At 36.2% G+C, this 19,433-nt stretch overlaps 1 protein-coding gene across 1 annotated transcript in view; it reads left to right on the top strand.

Annotated features, from left to right (window-relative positions):
* The window catches only part of LOC126967528 (uncharacterized), a 65,708-nt gene that overhangs the window by 23,521 nt on the left and 22,754 nt on the right, over positions 1 to 19,433 (top strand). Inside the window, exons 3-5 of the mRNA XM_050812037.1 lie at positions 12,135 to 12,231; positions 13,684 to 13,737; positions 18,845 to 18,951. Of these exons, the coding sequence (XP_050667994.1) occupies positions 12,135 to 12,231; positions 13,684 to 13,737; positions 18,845 to 18,951 (258 nt within the window). The remainder of the gene's footprint in view (positions 1 to 12,134; positions 12,232 to 13,683; positions 13,738 to 18,844; positions 18,952 to 19,433) is intronic.

Genomic DNA, 19,433 nt, shown 5'->3' with positions numbered 1-19,433 from the left:
ATTCTGAGCAGCACTACATTTGCACTCGTCACCTTGAGACATAAGATATTAAGTCTCATTTGCCCAGTAATTTCACTAGCTACGGCGCCCTATAGACCGAAACACAATAATGCTTACACGTTACTGCTTCGCGGCAGAGAAAGCGCCGTTTTGGTACACATAATCTAGCCGGCATCCTGTGCAAAGGAGCCTCCCAATAGTGTATGGTGTATAATGGTGAATCCTACCTGATTGAATCCGATTAGCACTATAATTTTTATAACCATTGACCCAGCTTTGAAGTACATGCAAGCGAAGTTACGGGCAAAATCTCGTATAACAATAAGATTACAACTGCGCAATTCAATCACATATTAATAGGAAGTAATGCAATGTATTACTAAAGAACTATTATTAGAACAGTTAAGTATAAGATGGAATGCGTAATTGAATAAATACTCGTAATGCAACCTGTACAATATGATGCCGCAGCCGCACCGGCGCCGGGCCGGAACAGCGTGTCATTTAGTGTCGAGTTAATGCAAATAAAAATTTTATTCAGTAAAAAGTAGACAAGGCAACTAAAGAATACGTTTGTTACAATTTTAATTTTGACATACTTAGTAATAATAATAATGATAAAGCCTCATTATTCCATAACTCTTTTTACACAAAACGAATTATTAGTAGTAGGTAAGATAATATTCTAATTGTTTGGTATTAGTAAGATTAGTTAGTTGCATAAGCTTCTATTTCTTTGACTTTTGGATCTCGTTAGAGTAAAGGCCTCCTCCAGTTTTTTCCAAAGTATTCTATTTTTGCGTTTATGCATCCACTCTTTTCCTGCAATCTCTATTATATCATCAGTCCACCGTCTGGTTGGTCTGCGGATTCTTCGTTTGCCAAAAATTGAAATCTAATAATAAATCTTAAACATTGTTTAATTTTTTTGTTTGTTCGATTGTAATGATACAAAGACTTAATGTTATGAAATATTTCCACCATACACAATGGAAAATCATATAAGGTTAACTTTGGCAGTTTCTGAGATAACCGTTCACAAACAGACAAAAGTTATGTTTAGGTATGCTACATGTGTAAACGATGGATTTGGCTCTGATGCAAATACGCGATATTTATTCGGTCCGGCGCCGTTGCGGCTCTAGTGCGGCACCGGCGGCATGTACAAGAACCTTAATGGCACTTTGGCTTTCGTAGCAGTGCGGGATTGACCAAATATTTGTATGAGTTCCAATTTATATCAAAAGTACACTTTAAACACATACGCCGTGATATATTTATGTTGGAGCTTAAATGGGTTATGGGTTACGAAAAGCTGTTATGGTGTTCTTAACTTAACGTTATTATAGTATTTTGACTTACGCTAGATCTTTGCGCATCACATGCAAAGCAATTGCCATAGAATACAATGACTATATCCATTTTGCTAAAAGTGTTAACAGCTAAAGTTCGGTCCAACGAGTAATTTGTCGTCTCTCTAGACAGTTTCAACACCCAGTGCTAAAACACTTTTACGTAGGTAATACTAAAAGTTTTGCGTAACATAAAAAACAACATGTAATAACCAAAATATTATGTTTATTGCGTTTCAAAATACTCTCCTTTATATTTTAAACATTTTTTTATGTGATCGAACCATTTATTAAAACATGAGGACCACGGATCAGAAGGCATGTCTTCTACGTGCTGATTGAACGCTATCATTGAATCTTCGGAATTGGTAGAGGTGAAACCTCTCATCAAATCTTTGATTTTGGGGAAAATACAGAAATCACAGGGTGCTAGGTCTGGGCTATGTGCAGGATGGGTGACAAGTTGTTCTTTTTCGGAAGTTAAAAATGACTTAGTATTGTTGTCCGTGTGTGAAGATGCGTTGTCATGATGAAGGAGAACGCGTCTTTTTGGTCGTCTTTCGCGAACTTTTTTTAACACCCTGGGTAAACAAATGGTAGAATACGACTCGGCATCAACACTCTTTTGATCTTCAAGTGGAATTGTACAAATGGAACCCGTAGCTGAGAAAAAAAGCGATCATTTTTTACCAACGTTTCTCGCCTGCCTCACTTTTGTTGGCCTGTTCTCATTTTCAAACACCCATTCACAAAATTGCTGCCGTGGTCGTACTTCATTAGCATCTATGAGCACCATTCCACGCGAGCCCGCTTCTGCTCCGCTATGTTCATGAGGGATCCAACGACACCATAGTTCCGAACTTTCAATTGTTCGTGTAAAATTTTCTGAATTTGGCTCATACCAATCCCCAATAGTCCTCGAATTGTCTCATAGCTTATCCGTGGATTTTCTTCAATTAACACATTATTATTAACAGCAGATACATAATTTTCGTTGACGGCATTTGAAGGCCGCCCTTGACGAAATTCGTCATGTAAAGAAACCCAAACTCTGTCAAATTCAGCAAACCATCGCCTTACGGTGCTCGAGCAAGGTGCTTCGCTCCCAAAAACATTTTGAAGACGAGCGGCACAGTCTTGCGAAGAGAGAGAACTTTTAAAATCATAAAAATAATAGGTCTAAAATCTTTTCGACTTAATTCCATTTTCATTACGTACGTAGAACTTTGATGTGCGATAAAAAGCAATTGACAAATGATTTCCCGCCAATTATTTTTTTATAACTAGGAAAGTTGCAACGTTTCAAAAAATATAACATTCTAAATTTAAAATAGTTCCGACTAGCTAGAGTGCAAAACTTTTAGTGTGCCCCATGTACGTACATTGTACAATCAATAAATTATATTTAGTGATCAATATCTAATTGTAAAATAAATATTAGAAGTGTTTTGTACTCCGCTCAAAATTTTTAGTTCAATCAAGAACCCTGAATGCCTCGTAGCTATTTTTTATTAAACAATTTATAATAATGTTAGTCGTTTTAGCTTTCTGCGCTTCTTCTCCATGTCACTAAAATAATTATATTTAAAACATTATTAAATAATTTAAATAAATCATTACAAGTGTATTATTAATCGGATACGTGTTTTTAATAATGGTGTGTTTGTACTGTTCGTGCAGACGAATAACAATTCCTCCACACTTTGTTGAATTCGTCAACTGAAAATAAACGCAATGAATGCCAAATGTAATTCCAGTAAAGCATTTAAGGAATGGACTTTCAAACATACAAAAAATGTGTTAAAAACCTAAGGGGCAGACTAAGGTATTTATACTTTTTAAATATTTATGCAAAATAAAATATTACCAGTGGGAGGCTCACAGTAATGTGTGAGCATCACTGTATTTAGGTCTGAAGGGCGCCGTAGCTAGTGAAATTACTGGGCAAATGAGACTTAACATCTTATGTCTCAAGGTGACTAGTGCAGTTGTAGTGCCCCTCAGAATTTTTGGGTTTTTCAAAAATCCTGAGCGGCATTGCAATGTAATGGGCAGGGCGTTACAACTACAATGTTACCTACGTCCTGCTCGTCTTGTCCCTCATTGTCATAAAAAAAACTATGTCTTGCTGTTATAGCGCTAAGATAAAGTATTAACTGGATATGCCATGCACACACACCCGAAAGAGACAAACAATCCTGCAACCCACAAAAATTAAAGCAGTTGAACATTGTGTACAAGCTTGGCCATTGTTATGAGAATGATAATATGAACTAGCTACAGATTTTTTTTATTATTTATTTATTAAGTTAATTTACAATGACTTACAATAATAATACACACAAATATAAAAAGTAGAACCAAAAACTAGGAACTAAATGTATTTATTACCTACAAATAAACACAGCATGCACAGAAATAATTAATTTTAGGTATTATATAGAATAAGTTAAGAATTAGACAGTTTTTTTTTAAATAATAAATGAGTAGGTTACATAGTTATATACAGTTACATTAATTTTCCAATTATAACATTATTAAAGATTACCAATGTTGGCACAAATGGACTTGCGAAATTTGGCTAAGGAATAATTAAAATTTATATACAATATAATTTCTAATGTTGGGGAATTATTTATAACGTATTAATAGGCTTTTATTATTTTATCACCATTTTTACAATGCAAGTGAAGATTTTAGCAATTATTTTTGCTAAAATCTTACTTACGAATGGAAGGTTATGTTTAAGGATTTCCTATAATAAAAATTAAATATATATACAAAGTTAATGTTTTACGATTTCCTTTCCGTACGGCTTTTGCAGCCGAATATATAACATATCACCATGTTTATGCCGCTTATGATGAGTTATATGAAATACTCAATTACTATTTAACTTTACCACAGCTGGAAATAAAAAAAAATACAAATAAATAACGATTACAAAATATTATATTGTTCCTTTTTATTCCTAACAAATATTGTATGTTGCGATCTCGTTTATGCATTATTATTTGCTTGTCACATCCAGGTATATACTTCATCCTAGTTATAGATGCAAAAGTAATGTACACACTGCCAAAATTCTTTCTGTTGGGGCTTAAGAGATACAGCCCGCTAAGAAACAGACGGTGGTGGCTGGCTATCATTCGGGTACTGAACTCTAAAAAGTCATAGCTGCAAAGTATATTAATATGTTACTTTTTTAATTGAACACTCATGTACTAATTACGGACGGATTTGTAACGGGCCAGTTATCACGGAATTTATAATTTAACTGCTGATACAGTTATAACAGTTAACCAAGCCTCATATGTTTCAACGGACATCATAAAATAATGAATTAATCAACATAATATACATACATACCTTCGAATTATAATGTCTTCTGTGTCTCAAAGCAAAGTGGGTACTATAAGTCAAGTGCGTGGCTTAGCGCGCTTATAGCCCAAACACATGATCGGATTTGGTACGGCCGATCGGACTCGGTCTGGTACCGGACTATATCCGATGTTGTGTTGTATTGTCCAACGCACAAAATTATTATTGTTACGAACCGGACCATCGAGTACGACGGTGGACCAATTGGTGGGAGGCTCCCACCGGACCATCCGATGGTCCGGCCGTACTAAATCCGATCATGTGTTAGGATTGTCGACTCATCCACAAACAGATATTCGAATGACATTTTTTGTGCGTTCATTCGCTAACAACAGACACTCGTAAACTTCTGTGACATTTTATATAATAACTAATTACATAAGTATAGATAGATAAGATCTTGTGATTAAACAGTGACAGCAATGTATCCGTAACTAGAGATACTTTATTGAATACGGCCGTAAGTCACTAAACTATTCAATTTAACACATTGACAGTTAAAATAAGTTCAATATTTGACTTACCTATTTGAAAATAATTGATTCGTAAATATTAAACAAACTTTATTCTAATAGGAAGCAAAAATAATTTACAGTGAATAATATAGTTTTAGATTTGCCTTTCTGATTTATTGCGAGCGGTGCGATGTTGGAACATTGTGTTTTTCTATTGTGAATCTCGTCGGGTTCTCCTCGCATCGTTGCATTGTAATTTGTGAGGCTTCGGGATTGCGAACAATACAGAATGAGGGTAGAGTAATATCTGACAGCACGACCGAGACCGCGACAAGCCGCCTCGATATGATTTCTTTTAACAGTATTTTATTTCTTTGTTGTTTTGACAAATTACAATAATATAAACTTACTGGCGAACAAAAATATTGCCTGCTGATGTATGGAGGGTAGGGGCAAGGAGAATTATATCTTATGGGAGAAAAGTTGAAGAAGTATCCAGCTTATGCTGTTAATAACAGTTCAAAAAGCTTCCACAATACCGCTGGTGTAGGCACAGGTATGAACTATGGTGTATGTAGCAACTGTAAACGAATTGAAGTATGCTGAGTTAAAAAATTAAATATTATTGTCGGCTAAAGTAATTAATTACTGAAAATTTCAACAATTTACGTTGTACAAAATAATGTAGTTAATATAACCTTAAAGAGTTGTTATGAGAAAACGTGTAGTTAGAGTGATTAGTCTGTTTCTTTTTAATTTGGCGCTTCTTTTAATATTTACCCTGATGCTACTGTAGCGCCACCCAAATTGAATGCATTTTGACGGACATTTTTTCATATACATACACATTCTCTTACCTGTACCCTCCATCAAGAGAAGATCCAACCATAACTTCTCATCGTTTAGAACTCTCTGTACCTAAAGCAAACACAAACTACGCACAAAAGTCTCTTACAATAAATCTTAATACAGCTAAAAAAAGAAATAGTAAATATACATCTAGTCTAATAATTATCCATATACATCCTCACACACACAAACAGAACGACACACACACACATCACACCAGTGGGAGGCTCCTTTGCACAGGATGCCGGCTAGATTGTGGGTACCACAACGACACCTATTTCTGTAAGCATTACTGCGGTTCGATCTAAAGGGCGCCGTAGCTAGTGAAATAACTGGGCAAATTAGACTTAACATCTTATGTCTCAAGGTGACGAGCGCAGTTGTAGTGCCGCTCAGAATATTTGGGGTTTTTCAAGAATCCTGAGCGGCACTGCATTGTAATGGGCAGGGCGTATCAATTACCATCAGCTGAACGTCCTGCTCGTCTCGTCCCTTATTTAAAAAAAAACCCGCCCACCTAAAAAAACATACGTGTGTGTATGTTTTTTTAGGTGGGCGGGTTTTTCAACTCAACACATAACCTTGCACACACACACATGTAACCAAATACTGTTTAGTTTATATTCTAACCCCCTTATTCATAATGGTCCGCTAACTTTAAACAGACGCTAAGGAGTGTTTTTTCTCATTCTAACTTAGGTCAATAGAATAAGTCAGAGTGAGAATTAGCAAGGCTTTAAGTTAGCAGACTATTATGAATAAGGGGGTAAATTACTTAACCCAGTAATTGTAAATTTGTCACCTCATCTAGATTATAAATTCATAACGTAACTCTTTTGTTTAAAACCAATATTCTGTAATCACTTTTGGACTTATTGTTCTGTTTGATATATTAATGATGTTTAAAAATTATGACGCCGTAGTTCACATGAGAATAATCTATATATATAAAAATGAATTGCTGTTCGTTAGTCTCGCTTAAACTCGGGAACGGCTGGCTTTGGCTAATTTTGGTCTTGAATTATTTGTGGAAGTCCAGAGAAGGTTTAAAATGTGAATAAATAGGAAAATGTTCGGAATTAAATAAAAACAACAATTTTGTTTGTCCCCCGTCGTCTGATATTTGTTTTGTATGGACATATTTGTATATACATTTTCTATGAGAGAATTTATTGACGCACGGTTTGACAGTTCTGCTGTGAAACAATTTCATTACAACAACAGGGTGCATATTTTACGAAATAATTCTTGATGTTATGATATATTATTGACAAATTCATAAAAAAAAAACATTATTTAATTTATTATATACAGAACAACGCCTGTCGGGTAAGCTAGTCTTAAATAAATATGTGATTAGGCCGCGCAGCGCTGGACTACAGAGCATCTAAGTATTTTCTTTGAGTACCTACAGCGAGTGCTAAACATTTATTTAACTAAAATACCTTTTAAGTAGGGTAATTATAACTGTAGGTATTTTTACTTAAGGGTTTGGCGTAAAAGGTACTTTTATATCATGTATTGTATTATCAGTTTATTTAACCCGACGTTCCCCCTGAAAGTGATCTTGCAAAGGTCATGAAAAGTTGGCTAACAGCTACAATTACACAGGCTTAAACCCTTTAAATGGTAACGTAACAAAAAACATGCTAATTGTGAAGCATTCAAAATGCTTATATTATTAGCAATAGTAAGATTTTGACGGTAGATTTCACAGAACAGGTTAAAGACATGACGCAATATGCAAGACGGCATTTCATCGTTTTCGCGGAGTTTCGTACGTTATAACAATAAGAGCGCGACTGTCAGCCTGTAAAGCTTATTTCGGTGAAATATGATCCGTTGATCATATTCGCGGCGAGCCTGCCCCGCCTACAAGGCCATTCTAATCTCTTTAAACTGTTCTGTGGTAGATTTAATTAGAAAATAGTGATTTGTTCAAGAAGTGAGCCAAAGTTATTTTTTGCTGCGAGTGCTTTAGACTTTAAATCACGAATTGGTGAAGTAGTCTAGAATTTAATTGATTCTAATATAGACAACTGAGGTAGTGAGTGATTTAAAGGCACGAGACAAAACAAAATTTGGTCCGGGGTGAAACATACAACTTTTTACCTCGACTAGCGAGAAAAGTGTTATAGGTTACAATTAAGATAATAAATTTATGTGACAATGAGATAATACGCTAGGCTAAAATGAGTTTCGGAACGCACCGGATCGCATTGTGTATTTTTTCCCGGATGTATGGTCACGTGGGGTTCGTCATTTAAATCACTTTGCCTCACGCAAAGCGTTTTTGCTGCGAGTTTTCACGTAGCAATAGCGCCCTTTTCGTGCTGGAGAGGTGAAAATAATTTTACCATTCATAAGTGTCATTTCCGTGACCTACATGAATAAAGTGATTTTGATTTGGTATTGTAAGTTTTTAAGGGTTCTTTTGCAAAAAACCATCTGTCTGCAGGACAGACTACTACTACTTTGCTTACAATTCAAATTTAAATATCAATCACAGAGGGCAAAAACTGCAGTAGCTGCTAAAACTGAACTTGCTATTATACTTCCGGAAACTAGTTCACAGCTAAATAAACTAAAGAGCCTAGATATAGATTTATTATTACAACTTTAGCTAGTACAGCCAGCAAATTACTAGAAATGTAATACCTAAATCCAACATAGAACGGTACAGTGAAATTTATTAAGATTCGCGAGAAAAGGCTGCCCGGATAGGGGATGCGGGGCAGTATTGATCGTCCCGTGACGTCATCTTCTTGGCCTTCGCGCCAGCTCCACGAATCAGTGATCTGAGAACATGTCTCAGCGTGCTCACGTACCAATATCACGAGTAATTATCAATTACGTATATCTATACAGGATGTAATCCTTAAGTGTGACCAGGGCGATGATACCGTAACTGTTATAAACAACTAGTAGATTAAGTAGAAATTAATGGATCTTTAGGTCTGTTTGTTATAATATTATTGTAAACTGAATTTGTATAACACTATATGATTCCTAAATAAACAATAAATAAAATAAATAAACTACTGACGCGGACGGTGCGGTAACGGCGCGGCGGCGGTGTGCGTATGGCTTTACAACGACAAGACATCTCGGTGCGTTGTCAGTTCAGTAAAAGTAGCGTAACTCAGCTCAGAAATTTATACATACATCTGGGTGGAGCATTAGGGTTGGTACATACAAAAATATTGACGACAGCTCATTGAAATCAGACAGCGACCAGTCTGGGCGGCGTACGGCGTGGCACTTAATAGTTTTGTCTCCCCAAGATTGTCTGGCGGCCTTGTAAATTGTGTGTGCGTCGATTGAATGCCAACAACAATAGACACAGTTGGACAACAGAGACCGTTTAGACGGATGTTGTTAGACACAATTTGTTGTTCAACAACGTCGTACTATGGGGCGGAAATTGTGAAATATCCGCACTTCCGGTACAGTTAGCTCTGGAATTACGTTCGAGATTGACTGGAAGTGTTTACACAGCTGTCGACGTCATCAAGTACCAATGAACTTGTATAAGTAATGAATTCCGCTTCTTTGCTGTTAGGAAATACATTTTGTAATGATTGAACACTTTTTGAAATCCAGTCTTCTTGGGGCATGTCTTTTACTTTCCTCTTTGAACGCATTAACCGCCTTTTCAGGGTTTGCAAATCGTATACCTCATATCTTTTTTTTAATGAAAATATGGGACTAGACGAGCAGGACGTTCAGCTGATGGTAATTGATACGTTCTGCCCATTACAATGCAGTGCCGCTCAAGATTATTGAAAAACCCAAAAATTCTGAGTGGCACTACAACTGCGCTCGTCACGTCACGTCTCATTTGCCCAGTAATTTCACTTGCTACAGCGTCCTTCAGACCCTTCTTTAATATTGAAAGGACCATACTATGCAAGGTACGGGCAAGATGGTATATGCATTAGCTCCATATTAGGAGGCGTTACCGGAACGAAAAACCACTTTGCTGCAGGGACAAACTTTTTCAAAATCTCTGGGTAAGAACTAGTATTAACATACCAATCTGCAGTAACTGTTCTTTGTTTTTCAAGTGTTGTTGTAAAGTCTCCATTTGCCGAAAAAAAAACTACCACTTACTTACCAATGCTTTGACTTCTCTATTAGGAAACTCTTCAAAGCATTCCTTTCAACCGATTGATCTTATTTTTTAGGATCCTTCAAGTGCAAAGCATTTGAACCTTCAGGTGTACATGCATACGAATTCCTAATGCAGCACGGAGAAAAACATTGAACCAGAATCAAATTTAAATAACAGATGCAAAATAAACGTTGCGCCAAAATTTGTGCCAATCTAACAAAAAAAAAACTGGATTTGGAACCTTAAACATATTATCATCCATTGAAGTCGTTTTATTATTTTAAATTCATAATTACGTTTATTTGTGTACAACAACAGACTCTCAGTGGAATTATAAAGTGACCTACATTTGATTCTTTTTGTAAAGAGCTGTCAGATATCTTTAAAAAGCTTTGCTTTGGAGAGCTCTTGTTCTCTTTGTTCTCGAAGAAAGGCCATACTTATTATCCCTATCCACTTCAAAATTTCGCTGTACAAGCACCGGAGATAAAAACATGTTGCAAAAAATTCGGACACTTTCATTTATGGCAATTTTTTCTTTGTCAAAGAATGGTCATAAATAATTAAGCTAATTCAAATGGGATATAAATTCACTTAAGTATGTAAAGTCAAAAACTACCACCCATTCGGAAATTAATGCCTCAGACTTTCGATACAATCAAATTTATAATTTGAATACCCAGACGGCGGTCGCACTATTCTCAGTCAGTGGTATTATTAAGAAATTAATTTATGTTATAGTAACCTTTACCACATAAACGTTTTTAGTAATTCTTTTGAATTTCGTAATACATTTGTTTACAACATTTTTGGGATTTTGTTGTAGAAGCATATACATCGCCCCGCAAATTAAATAGTAAGTAGCATCGTAGTAAATGTATGTATTAATTATTTAGTACAAATTATAAAATGTCGATTGATTTATTTGTTAAATATTCTGATGCTAAGCGGCACTATCTGATCATAACATAGTTAAGCTAAATGGATATCAATCCAATGAATTTCACCAAGCGTCTGGCGTTCCTCAAGGCTCAAATTTAGGGCCATTATTATTTTGTTATGTTATTTTTGTCAATATATATAAACGACATTTCCAATATTCATAAGTCAAAGTACGAGTAGTATAGTGTACAGCTAGGCGTTAAAAGGACAAATCAAAGATACAGACTGACTTCGTCTATCGTAAATTGTTATAGTGCAAAAATAATTTTACCACATCTCCGCCGGAAGATTTAGCTGTTTTACCCTGTTTTCTGGCACTTTTCGGGCCTCTGATTTAGTTCACGTATTATTATTGAAGCCTCCATTAAAATTTGGAGGACTGAAAAGTGCGACTTACCTCGCGGATTTAAAAAAAAGAGAATTACCGTTACATTATGGTTAAATTCGTATATTCATCGCGGGAGGGAAAAACGGCCAACTCAAACCGCGGGCTTGCCACACATCGGTTCGTTTGCACGCGGTTTGAAATGGCTTACTTCCCTCCCTAGTTGCGTAATATACTATTGATGGAAACGGCTTTTCGTATCGCGTTACATGCTCTGTTATGTTATTTTGTTAATAGAGGTCACTTGACCGCTGCGCGGGGTCATATTAGCGGCCGACTTATTGTTGTTCTCTTTGTAGATCTTTGGGTAACAGGTAAGCTTAATCATTATGATTAAGCTAACCCCTCCTTAACTGGAGTTTTATTATACTTAAATCACGTCCTGAATTGGTTTAAGAGGTGTAGAAGCCTCAGCTTGTTCGAGGTTTAGGTCTGCTGTGGCTACTTGACAGAATCTGAACAGGCTGGATTCACATTCTAATTTTCGACATATGCCCATTTAGACACCACGTTGAAGTTGACTCTAATGCAATATTCTAGATGATTTCATTTCATTAATATTGTAGCTCGTGCAATATCTGTATAGTATAAGACACACAAGTCTGGATATGTTTTAATTATCTCGTCTCTCTAACAGTTTTGTATTGCTTTTTCAGATTGAAACTTTGCTAAAAGAACTGCAAGATCCAGTAACAGGGGTCACCATTCGTACTCAGAAAAACTTTCTCTCCTTCGTCCCATCTGCTTTTACGGGTAAGTTTTTATTTAATCCTACTTGATATTATTATCATTATTATATATTAAACAAATTAATAAACGAAATTTATGAACGATGCGAGACTCGAACCCGCGACCTCTTGCGTTCCGTGCGAGTGCTCTTCCACAGAGCCAACTGTTTGAGTGACGTAGCGTTGATAAATCTGGTATAGGTCTTGTTGAACTCTCAGGTTGTGTGTGGCTTCAAACTTTAAAAAATAACAAATTCTTTAGATTTGCAACAGCGACATCTCATGTCAATGTCATCATATGCAAATATTGGGGTTGAGCAGGTTATCAACTGTAAAGTAGATCCTGTAGATGAAGCAACTACTCGGAGAAGTACGAAAGAACTACTCGGAAATAGATCGATCTTTTTGGGGTTTATTGGGTTCCATTCACAATTTCACTAGTAGTTTACGTGGTTTCAATTGTACTATAGAAAACATACTTAAATGATATCTCTTCTAATATATAAAATTCTCATGTCGCGGTGTTTGTAGTTAAACTCCTTCGGAACGGCTTGACCGATTCTCATGAAATTTTGAGTGCATATTGTGTAGGTCTGAGAATCGGACAACATCTATTTTTCATCCCCCTAAATGTGGTGGTCCACGCCAAACTTTTTTTTTAAATTTTTTTGATATTTTTTTTTAAATTTATTTGATTATGAGTCAACATTAAAAAATACATACAACTTCAAATTTTCACCTATCTAAGATCAACAGTTACTTTTGTATCGCGATTTTAATATCGGCAATACAAGTATAACACTCGCGTTAAACAACGAAAATAATAAACAATTTTTATAGTTTAGTTTCAATCAATTTACAATGTCTGATTGAATTGAGCCGACCTTGTAAAGCGTCGAGTACCTAAACGTGCATAATATATGAATTCTAAATCCAAAATTAGATTGGTACGTGGTCGACGAGTATCGAACACGGAACACTGTGGAGAGAGTCAACAGTTCTAAGCTCGACGCTTATGCCAGTAGTTCGATATTAAATTATTATAATATGGTAACAGAAACACGTCATCAATAGAGACTGTTCATTATCGAGAGTTTTTTCTATGCAAATAAGGGACGAGACGAGCATGACGTTCAGTTCGTGGTTATTGGGCAGGGTGCCCATAACAATGCAGTGCCGCACAGGAGTCTTGAAAAACCCTTAAAATTCTGAGCAGCACTACAACTGCGCTCATCACCTGGTGACATAAGATGTTAAGTCTCATTCGCCCAGTAATTTCACGAGCTACGGCGCCCTTCAGACCGAAACACAGTAATGCTTATACATTTACTGCTTCTACGGATTACTGCTTCACGGCAGAAATAGGCGCCGTTGTGATACCCATAATCTAGCGGACAGCTTGTGCAAAGGAGCCTCCCACTGGTAAAGAGAGTGTAGATAATTTAAGAAATGAAAAATAAAGGCTTTTTGTTTTTAGGACAAGACCTCGTCGAATGGCTCGTGGACAGGTTACAGTTTGATGAGAACACAGGTAAGATATTTTACAATTGTATACTCCAAAACTCGTTTGTACTTACGAAGATCAGTTTTAATTTAAATCGTATGGTAAGCATCCTGGTGCCCCTGATAGTATGGCACAGAAAGGGATCTGGTGCGAGACGCGACTTGCTTCTTCCTTGCGGCTTCTTCCCATTTCAAATTTACTCAGTTGCCGCTGAGAATACTGCACTGCATTACAACTCTTGTACTTTGTACATTTTCCACGCCCTTGGGGCCCACGGGCCAAGTGTCTCGACACCAAACGGCACAAAGATGTAAAACCATGGAAGCATTTATTATGACCCTTTAAAATAGCGCAACTAAATCTGTACCGAAGTGGGCAGGGCTTACAAACCACACCGGCACGCGGATCGGTTCTGTTAAGGCGACACTAAATGCCAGCGACCTTGAGCGATATGAGCTCACGGCTGCCGCCCGCCGTCTATGTAACAAAGCCAATTTTTTCAAAATTCTTGCGTGGAAAACGTTACATTTTAACAGGTTCTAACAATTTTTATGCTTAAAATCCTCGTTATTCATTACTAATTTTAATAAATGCACCTACACAAAAAAAGTATAATAGATAACTTTTCTGAGAGTTGTACTAAAAAAATGCGTTATGCCATGCCAAAAAACTTGTTTAACTGCAAGGAAAAGTGGTAGTTCAAAAAGGCTCTGGAGTGAAAACTATAACCAACAGCAAGCATTAGAAACCTACAAATGAGACTTAAGTATATTATGTATAACAGGATTAAGTAGTGTTCATAGCTCGAAATGCTATATTTTCACCAAACAACTTGTCTAAAAACACCTTGTTTGCATGTTTTCTGCTTACTCTTCGCCTTAAGCGAGTTCCTGGTGATGAGATTTTTAAAATTTATAAAATAAGAATTTTATAAATAAAATGATGCGTTATGTAATATAAAGTGGATCATACGAAAATACGGACATAATACGAGAGTAGCTACTTTTCACGTGTAAGTTTAACAATTACTGAATTAGGTACTTAGGAATGGCATTGTTATATGTAGATAGTTTTACTCGGGTTTAAATATAACATAAAGTTTAACTGAACAAAACGTGTGATATTTACCTTTATCGATTACTAACACAAATAGCTTGACAACTATTTATGTTAGTAATGACTAGAATCGATTACTACTCGATGTATATCTTACTGCCATTCACGATTTTTAATTTACGTATTCTATTATATAGGTATTATAACTATAAAAACAGTTATATATAAATAGTAGCTGACCCGACAGACGTTGTTCTGTAGATAATAGAAAAATCTGTTTTTTAGGAATTGGCCAATAATATTTCAAAACATCAAAAATGATTTCGTAAAAAATGCTCCCTGTTGTTATAATGAAATTGTTTCACAGCGGAACTGTCAAACCGTGCGTCACTAAATTCTCTCACAGAAAATATGTCCATATAAAACAAATATTGGAAATAACAATAATTATGGGTTCCAAATCGAAATAAAAACTATCCTATCTCTCAAGTTGGACCAAACTGCACTCCATGAAGTAATCCCCATTAAAATTTGTTCATTAGTTTAGGAGTCCATCGAGGACAAAACAACGTGTCACGTAATTTATATATATTAACATTATGAGACTTTCAAATGCGCCTGAATTGCGGGTTTAGTGTGTTTTCATCTGAATCTTAGTGTCCGTTCACACAAACCGACTCGGAGAGGAGAGCAGATTTTTATGACGTTTAAAAAAGAGTTTTGAATCATTGTAATAAGTTTTTTTTTTACATTTGCAAATCTACGTGCTTAGCGTGGAATAATAAGCGGATCCTACCGGTTGATTCTGATGATGTACTTCTTATTAAACATTACTTCCGCGTAGCCGAACGGCTCCGTTTGCATGCTCTTTCGTGCTGATGTTTTTTATGAAAATAAGGGAGTACACGAGCAGTACAGTTCAGCTGATGGTAATTGATACGCTCTGCCCATTACAATGCAGTGCCGCTCAGGATTCTTGAAAAAACCAAAACATTCTGAGCGGCACTACAACTGCGCTCGTCATCTCGAGACATCTTCAGTAATTTCACTAGCAACGGCGCTCTTCAGACCGAAACACAGTAATAACATAGGCGCCGTTGTGGTACCCATAATCTAGCCGGCATCCGGTACAAAGGAGCCTCCGACTGATAATCAATAACTAGCTTCAAATAATCTTGCTAACAAATATATTTCTCCATCGAAGCTATCTAAATCCATGCCTCAATTTAAAAGTGCACGTTCTAACACATAGAAAACAAAACTTGTAGATACTTCTATATATACCGCCCTTGTGGTTATATTAATACCAGGAACAGACATAAGCTTATGATGCCTACTACTCGGCTAAGTCGCGTTAGTAAGTCTTTTGTGGGGCGATGTATATGCTTTTACAACAAGATCCCAAAAAATGTTCACAACAAAAGTATAACGTTATTCAAAAGAATTGTTAAAAACGTTTGTGTGGTAAACGTTACTATAACATAAATGACTTTCTTAATGATACCACAGATTGAGAATGGAGTGACCGCCCTCAGGCTATTAAACGATAAGTTTAATTGTACAATATTACTTTGTAAACATATTTATTCGATGAAAAAAAAGCCCGCTGAGTTTGTTGCGCCCATTCTTCTCAGGTCTGAGGCATTCATTTTGGAATGGGTGGTAGTATTTTGACTTTCAATAAGTGATGTCACATCCTATTTTGAATAAAAATATTTGAATTTGAATTTGTAGAGCGCCACTCGGCTCCGAATGCATCAGTGTTCTTCCAGCTCGTCTATGTGAAACGGCTTGGTGGGCTCCGGCTAGTTCCAAGCGTATGACTCGCGCCGGTCTGTGTGAACGGATACTTATTGAATTGCGTTACGCTTAAGGCGATAGGTACTAAATGCCAGCGACCTTGAGCGATATGAGCTCACGGCTGCAGGCCCGCCGTCTATGTAACAAAGCCAATATTTTAAAATTATTGCGTGGAAAACGTAACATTTTAATAGGTGCTAACAGTTTTTATGCTTACAATCCTCGTTATTCATTACTAATTTGAATAAATTCACCTACACAAAAAAGTACAAGCTATAAGAATAACTTTCCTGAGAGTAGTACTAAAGAATGCGTCATGCCATGGCAAAAAACTTGTTCAACTGCAAAAGAAAGTGGTAGTTCAAACAGCCTCTGGAGTGTTAACTATAACCATCAGCAAGCATTAGCAACCTACAAATAAGACTTAAGGATATGTATAACAGGATTAAGTAGTGTTCATAGCTCCAAATGCTATATTTTCACCACAAAACTTGTCTAAAAACACCTTGTTTGCGTGTTTCCTGCTTACTCTTCGCCTTAAAACTACGTTCGTAGAGATTATTCCTAATGAGTAGTGTAATAATATGACCCTATTACGTCACACTTCGTCACCACGAGACTTATGATGAAATGTCTCATGTGAATATATTGAGCTAAGAACTAATTTTAAAGTTAATCGAAGAAGAGAAGGAAATATCCATGAAGAAAATCTGGAAGAATGCGTTCTGAAAATATGAAATATTTTAAGCTTAGGTAATTTATATTATGTCGTCTAGATAGAATGTTATAGCGGCGAACTATAAGCCACTATTTTCAGCAATGCACGCACCGCGAGTGTAAGATGTACGCTGTAATGCACACTAATGTAATAAACCTTGCCTGTTGTCATGCGTTGCCTAACAGCAAGGGGCTCTTATCTAGACGTATAAATTCTCTAAGATTTTAAGTTGCAATCCCGCGTGTATTACTACTGAATGTACACTGTTCAAAATAAAATAATTTGAATTTGAAGTAACTAATCTATCCATGTATGGTAATAGTTTTGCCATTTTCAAAACCCATTAAGTTGTTTATTTACGTCCAAAGATGCATTTAATTATTGTTTAAAATATGGAAGTTTCGACGCCTATAAATTTCAACACATTTTTGAAGTGAAACTTCTTTAGCCGCATGAGGGTAAATTTTTACGAATGAAACGCAATAGAGCGTCACGAAAATGTGGGACATTTTAGTTCAATTCAATTCAATTCAATTTTCTTTATTTGCGAATTTGGGTGATATACAGGTGTTGAATATAAACAAAAATATATGAGCAGCCAAACTCTGCTTAATTACAGCATGCAACTTTTAAAAAGACATATTACTATACTATTATATAATGTTCTTCATATTATCATCTAAATGTCAAAAAACTAAATAGATGTCAAAAACAATATTTATAATAGTTAAAAATTGTCCGTAAGGTAATCACTGATTGTATAATATGTCTTATCTATTAGGAACATTTTTAACTTTTTTTTTAAATTCGGGATCTCCTCCGTTTCTATAATAACTCTGGGTAAGTGATTATATAAACGAGGCCCAGCGCAGAAAAGGCTTTTTGTAAAATGGGCACAATTACTGGGTGGCTGGGTGGGTTCAAGAAGAGGAGGTGGTTTTGTTCAAGTTGATTAACACCAATTGAGGAAGAGGAAGTATTTCTTACTCTCGGGCTTCCCTACTAGACTTGTATCGTGCAGGTCTAGCTCACGGCTGCGAGAGGAAGTAGAATATCTTTCCTCCTAGCGTTGTATCGTGTAGGTTTAGCACGCGGCCGCGAAAAAGTAGAACATCTTCCCCTATTGGCGTTGTATCGTGCAGGTTTAGCGCGTCGCCGCGGGTAAGTAGATCAACTTATAATTTCTAATATTGACAAAAAAGATTTGTTATATAGAACAGATGAGGATAATTAATATAACCAAGATTTAAAAATTAGTTTTAGAAGGAAGTTTCACTTCTGACATGTGTACTTTGTACACACGCCATTTTTTTTTTACTTTTTTGTTTCAATACAAGGCTAGATAATATTGAGACAAATCACTAGTTCTTTTAACTTTAAACGTACACCGTTAATCAGGATGTCAATCGACATTCTACGTTTGCATGGAAGAATGACCAACTAGAGCAACCTTAAGGGTAGATGATGCGTCTTTGAGGTTGTCCATCTCAATTGATCCCATTGAAAATTAAATAATTTGATGTCTGATTTTAATTTATGGTTAATATATTTTTTCCACAGAAGCGGTGCACTTCTCCAATATTTTGTGTCGATACGGCTACTTCTTCCCTGTCAGCGATCTGAAAGTACTTGCTGTAAAAGATGATAGTTCTCTCTATAGATTTCAAGTAAGTTACTGAGTTTATAAGTGTAATTTGTTTAATACGAAATATTTTATTCTTAATGGCTACCTACATACAGGAGTACTAAATAAGTATATCATAAATAACCCATGTGGAAAATATAAACTTTTTGATTAGAAACAAGATATATTATATGGGATGACTAAGCAAGCGCGGGGCCCGTAGCAAAACCTTTTAAAAATCCCTCTATCTATATGGAATAGGAGGACAAACGAGCATACGGGTCAGCTGGTGTTAAGTGATCACCGCCGCCCACGTTCTCTTGCAATACCAGAGGAATCACAAGAGCGTTGCCGGCCTTTAAGGAAAGTATACGCGCTTTTTTTGAAGGTACCCATGTCGTATCGTCCCGGAAACACCGCACAAGGAAGCTCATTCCACAGCTTTGTAGTACGTGGAAGAAAGCTCCTTGAAAACCGCACTGTGGAGGACCGCCACCTTTTCCGTGGTATTTCCAATCCATCCAT

The sequence above is a fragment of the Leptidea sinapis genome, chromosome 13, assembly GCF_905404315.1.
Source record: "Leptidea sinapis chromosome 13, ilLepSina1.1, whole genome shotgun sequence".
Classification (NCBI taxonomy): Eukaryota; Metazoa; Arthropoda; class Insecta; order Lepidoptera; family Pieridae; genus Leptidea; species Leptidea sinapis.
The sequence above is the reverse complement of the archived record's forward strand: the minus strand, read 5'-3'. Positions and strand labels throughout refer to the sequence as shown.